This window comes from Microplitis demolitor, chromosome 9, assembly GCF_026212275.2.
Source record: "Microplitis demolitor isolate Queensland-Clemson2020A chromosome 9, iyMicDemo2.1a, whole genome shotgun sequence".
In the NCBI taxonomy this organism is placed as follows: domain Eukaryota; kingdom Metazoa; phylum Arthropoda; class Insecta; order Hymenoptera; family Braconidae; genus Microplitis; species Microplitis demolitor.
In genome coordinates, this window is record NC_068553.1 from 5,121,189 (window position 1) to 5,127,299 (window position 6,111).

General features: G+C 38.9%; 1 protein-coding gene across 1 annotated transcript; it reads left to right on the plus strand.

Annotated features, from left to right (window-relative positions):
- The first annotated feature begins 4,593 nt into the window (after positions 1-4,593).
- LOC128668514 (uncharacterized) lies at positions 4,594-5,670 on the plus strand. Its single transcript, XM_053741661.1, has one exon. It carries the CDS (start codon positions 4,594-4,596, stop codon positions 5,668-5,670), a length of 1,077 nt encoding a protein of 358 aa, XP_053597636.1.
- The last annotated feature ends 441 nt before the right edge of the window (positions 5,671-6,111 follow it).

The window sequence follows — 6,111 nt, forward strand, 5'->3', positions numbered from 1 at the left end:
TCAGAGTTAGATGAAGCAATACCACGAGGAGCAGCAAGCAGACGATGGGCTAATTTACCACCGATCGATGAATTCCATTCGAGTACAGACACGGATGAAGAAGTTCATGAAGACGAAGAAGTCCAACAACCACAACAGATAAGAAGACAATCCATAACCGATACTGTTCCTTGTGAATTATTTTACCCTGGTATAAAGAATCATGAAAGTAAGATATCCTTACACACGACGAATGAAAACTTGACGTATTTCAGAGATAATTATTTGCACTTTATCTCTGCTGATTGTGAACTTACAACCATCACATCGCGACTACTGATAGAAACAGACAAAATAGATCCACAGGATCTGAAGTTGAAGAAACCAAAAATTAATCAAGTACTAATAACACCACACGGTAAACATAAAATTCTCAGTGCAGTGTTAAAAAGGAACCACTTTGACTCATTTTCCATACAAGAATTAAAAGATGTATTAAAAACCGTCAAAAATGTACTTAACCACTACAACATAAAAACTTTGCGAATCTCAAAACCAGGAGATATGCTCGAAGGTTTGAGCCAATCACTTGTCACTGACGTTCTTAAGGAATGCTTAGATGACTGCGAATGTTCACTCACCATTTGTCATGGAAGTGTAACCATACCAGACGAGTTTGTCCGCAAGGATATCATCGCGGAATATCATGAAAGCCTAACAGGTGGTCATGAAGGTATAACTAAAACATACCGACGAATTCGTGAACGTTTTTACTGGCCAAATATGAGAGATGACATCACAGAATTTATTATTACATGCAGAAGTTGTCAGGAACAAAAACTAGTCCGGATCAAGACTAAAGAACCAATGATCATCACGGATACTCCTGCAGAACCCTTTGACAAAATCTCAATCGACACAGTGGGCCCATTACCTCAAACACCATCAGGCAATATGCATATCCTTACTGTGCAAGACAATCTCACGAAATATTGCGTAGCAGTACCAATACCAAACATTAAGGCTGAGACTATTGCAGACGCACTTGCTCGCCACGTTATTATTCAGTTTGGGTCACCTCGCGTAATATTAAGTGATCAAGGCAGATCATTTGTTGGTAAAATATTTCACCACCTAGCAAAAATTTTCAAAATTAAACAAGTAACTACCTCAGGATACCATCCACAAACCAATGGATCCCTAGAGCGTAGTCACATAGTATTGGCAGAATTTATCAAACATTATGTAAATAAATATGAAGACTGGGATAAACTTGTTCCCTTTGCAATGTTTTCATATAATATTGCTGTACATGAATCTACTAATTTCACTCCTTTCGAACTTATATACGGTAAAAGAGCGCGCATACCCAGTTCTTTTCTACCCCCAGACAAAATTGAAACTTACGGAACCTACCTAAACGACTTGGTCAACCGTATGGATGACATGAGACATTTTGCGGCATCTAATTTAATTAAATCTAAACACCGCTCTAAACGTTACTATGACGCTCACCTGAACCCCAGTACTTTGAATGTTGGAGATCAGGTTTATGCTATAAAGGAACCACGAAATGGTAAATTCGATTCGCTTTATAAAGGTCCATATGTTATAGCCGAGTTATTAGATAATAATACGGCTATAATAGAGGATGAAAAGGGCAAACGTTCCCTTAAGCACATAGATAAGTTAAAAATCTGTAACACACGAGATTCTACTAATTCTAACACTGACACTTAATCCGACTAACATATTACTATTTCCCGTATGTCCTACTAATCGTTATGTTCTAGTTATATAAAATTACTCCAGGTGAAACAAGTAAAAATCCAAGAACCATGGGGAGGATAAAATTTATCCTTTGGATGATGTCAGCCGTCCAATGGACGTATGGATTCGTGGCATACGACTGTGGAACCCCATCAATAAACGTTACTTCATTATCCCTACTAGACATTAAAGACTGCAACATGCCTACCGCAAAACCAATAATTAAAAACACCAAGGTTCAACTATTACAATCCAGTACTTTCTCACTTATTAAAATTATTCAGTGCAAACTCTCCATCCAACGTACGATTTTCCATTGTGGCATACTTGACCACCTATTCGGAGAAACGAGTAATAATATGGAGTTTATGCAAGAGTTAAGTCATGAAGCTTGCAAATCCGTCCACGATAGCGGACTCTTTATATATCGAGACACCACACTTGCAGGTGTTCAGAAAAACTCTACGACTAGATTCCCAATCACCCTGGCAGGTTCATTCACCTCCGGTGATGGTTGCAAAAGGGCATCATACTCCGATCCTTACGGTAAATGGGATGCAGTCACTGTAACCGGGCATACCACCTTCACCCTACAAGACTATTACACTCCTATTAATCTTGATCAAAACGAAATAATATTACGATCCGGGGTCTGATGCAAATACCAGCAAGGGAAGTGTATGGACATCGAAGGAGGAAACACCTTCTGGGATTTATTACCACCGGATCAGTGCAATTCTCGCAAGTTGTCCATACTTTATGAAGGAACAGCTAGCAAGATACAAGATCATGTCAATAGGAAATTCGGAGAAGAAGTATATTCAGTGACTACTGGAGGCGTAACGTTCGCACTAACAACTAAGGGTCATATCGCAAACTGCGCCACCAAACTAATTAAGACTGAACATCCTAGACTCTTCATACTTGACTCCGAGAATAGTGAATTTTTCCATGACGCCAATAGAATAGATACTCAATCCATGGATCTTTTCACATACGTAAACACTAAATTTGTATATCTAGAACGCCACCTTCACAACCAGATCACGATGCTATACAACGATATGATTAGACAAGAATGTGAGCTAGAAAAGAAAGTTCTACAAAATGCACTTATTATAGCCACGCTAGCACCTGATGAATTTGCTTTTCAATTCATGAAGAAACCAGGATATATTGCCTATGTTTCAGGTAAAGTAATAAGATTTGCCAAGTGTATAGCAGTAGATGTAAAAAGGCGAGATACAAAGAATGTTACCAAGAGTTACCTGTACTAAGAGGTAACGACACATATTACATGTTGCCACGAACTCACATATTAATTAAAACTGGAACACAGATAGATTGCAACCCTTTACTAGCACCGATGTATCGACTAGAAGATTCATGGTACGAATTAAATCCTAAACTTTCCTCTGTACCAAATCCAGAACAACTTACAGCTTCAACAAACCATTCTTGGAAGTATGTACCAGCTCAAGGACTAGCGACAGGAGGAATCTACTCTGACAACGACATCGTGAAATTAAAAGACTATATGATGTTTCCTTTGGAAAGAACTGCTGTATTAACCACTATTGCCAGAGGAGCAACAGGACAACCTGTAGCTGATAGTACAATCAAGATCAACAATTTTATTGATGAAGAGGCTATAAGGCTATCTCTAGCCAAAGCTTAGGGAAAGGTATATAACTTCTTTAATACCGTGGGTACCTTTAGTGTAACACTCTTTGGAGTATATCTCACGTTCAAGGCAATTAAATTCGCAATAGACACCTTAATCCACGGCTATGCGCTACATACTATATATGGATGGAGTGTATGGTTAATAGGAGCATTTTGGGACTCCGTCACAAATCTTCTACTACATCTACCCAAGATCGGCAAAGATATTACGACAGATGACGTGGAGCTAAGTGAGAAAGAAAAATCTAAAGTTATCACTACTCAAAACATTTACCCGTACTTGCCGTACGCACCACCCAATCACATTAGAGAAGTAATTTATGCCGCTCCTAGAACAGTTGGTACTCAGTATAACTTTCCTCAAGACCTGGATCCTCGCGAACCTAGGACTGAACCCGAAAATACACAACAGCCACCAAACTAACCCCATGCATGCTCCTTACGTCCTTACAACCTTACTTTAAGATTAAATTAAGTTATCAAATCTCAAGTACTCAGCAAAATTAAAATGAATAATTTTAGTGCAACCATCATCGATATGGCAACTCTAAACAAGATAATCATAATTTTCATCACCGTCATAAGCACCACGAAAGGAACTGCTGTCCATCTAAAACCACTGGAACCCAGTTCGGGGCTCTACTATGAACACCTCACCGATATCCACCTTACTCAAGACGACTGGAAACTAACCACTATGATAGATCAAGGTTTTCTAGAGCAACAACTCCCTAACATAGCAGATTTGGAAATAAATCTCCTGGACACAATTGCCGATCGACAATTGAAGAAGACGACTGCAGACACTACGTACAACTTGACGACTACAAGCGCATTCTTCAAGAATCAACTGAGCGAATGAAGTTAATAAGACAACCGGTCGGTTCTGGACAAGTAAATAATCGATCATCTTTGGTTGAACAGAACAAATTAGACATTCTTCAACATTATCTCGACAAGTTCAACAAGATTGTTTTTGCTTCCTCTCCTGAAGATTCAGTACTACTCGAGAAGAATAGACAAATGATTCATTCAGACCTACACGATGACTTGAATCAATAAATACTACGCCGCGGTAACTACTATAGATACACAACTCCTTTAAAAGGAACAAGTGGTTTAATCACCAAAGATAATGTAACTTACTCGCACTACGCTATGCGACTGAGTTCTTGGAGTGCCCAGGCTCGAAGTTGTTTCGAAGACTACCACAATCATATGGAAGACGTTTTGGAAGCAGTTAATTTTGTTCTAGCCGGAAAGATCTCTCCGAGAATTCTCAGTCCAAAAAGGATTTCAGAAGCCATAAAAAAATTCATTAAAAATAATCCACAACATCAATTTCCAATAACTGTTAAGGACCTCTACAATGAAAAAGCTTCTCAGATAATGAAACTTAAATATGAATCACTTAATGATAAATTAATTTTGACACTTCAAATACCACTAATACAGCAATCAAAATACAACTTGTACAGACTTCACGCTTATCCCTTCCAACAAATCTTTGGGAATAACACCAAGGGTTCAGCTTATATCCAACCTCGATCTGATTACTTGATGATGTCTGCAAACCACGCGAGCTACTCGCTGATTCAAGAGAATGAACTTAAACAATGTATAAAATCGGAAGGATCATATATTTGCAAACCAAATTTTGTAATATATGAAACTGCCGTTCATTCTGCATGTGAAGCTGACCTACTCACCAACTCAGATTTCGAATCATTCCAGAGATGTGACATAAGACTCAGCAAGACCCACTATTTTTACTGGAAATCCTTAGAAGAAATTAAGGGCTGGATCTACTCTATACCACATCTGAGCTTACTTCAGGTCCAAAATCCAGGAAAACCTACAGAATATGTAAAGATATCCGGCACCGGAAACTTAAGTCTAAGCCCTGAGGCTTCCATACGGATTGGCTATGTAAATTTATTCGGATCTGCAGATTCAAACCTCGAGATTCCGCTTCAATCACAACCTACCATTGGACTAAACGTAACACAACTATTCCCAGAAATAGACAATTACGAACCTCTCAGCTTTACCAACTATACGAACAACAACTCTACAAATCTGCCTCTCATCGACTCATACGGAGTTTTATCCTACGATTTTACCTTGGATCAAGTAAAAAGAGAACTGCAAACAACTAATTTGCCCAAAAACCAAAACTTTTTACCCCCTTATTTCTTGCATGGAATAGTACTAGGAATAAATTGCCAACCTTAGAGACCGGAATAACTTATCAGCAGTGCACCAACATCCACGAAGATCTGGAATTTTCAGACTCTGACGAAAGAAAGTTATGTGCAAAGGTCTCCCCAACAATAGACTTACCACTGACGAAGAAAGAGACGCTAGTATAATAACGATCCAACAACATAAAAACTTGAGCCAAAGTTTCGAGGATTTTTGTGAACTCACGTCATTCCTAATCCATCGAAACCACTGGAAGACAGCACAAGCTACAAGAAAATTACGGACAAGACTAAGAATACGAAATAATCTCCTTTGCGACGACTCCTTTAACGAGGAGGCATACAACATAGACCCCATCAAGGAACACCGAGCTTACCAAAAGGCTCTGGGAACATTTCAGTTATTTCTACCATCATCATTGGATATAACTGACCTGGACCGAGCTATCCAAGCCAGTCACCGCGAACACTT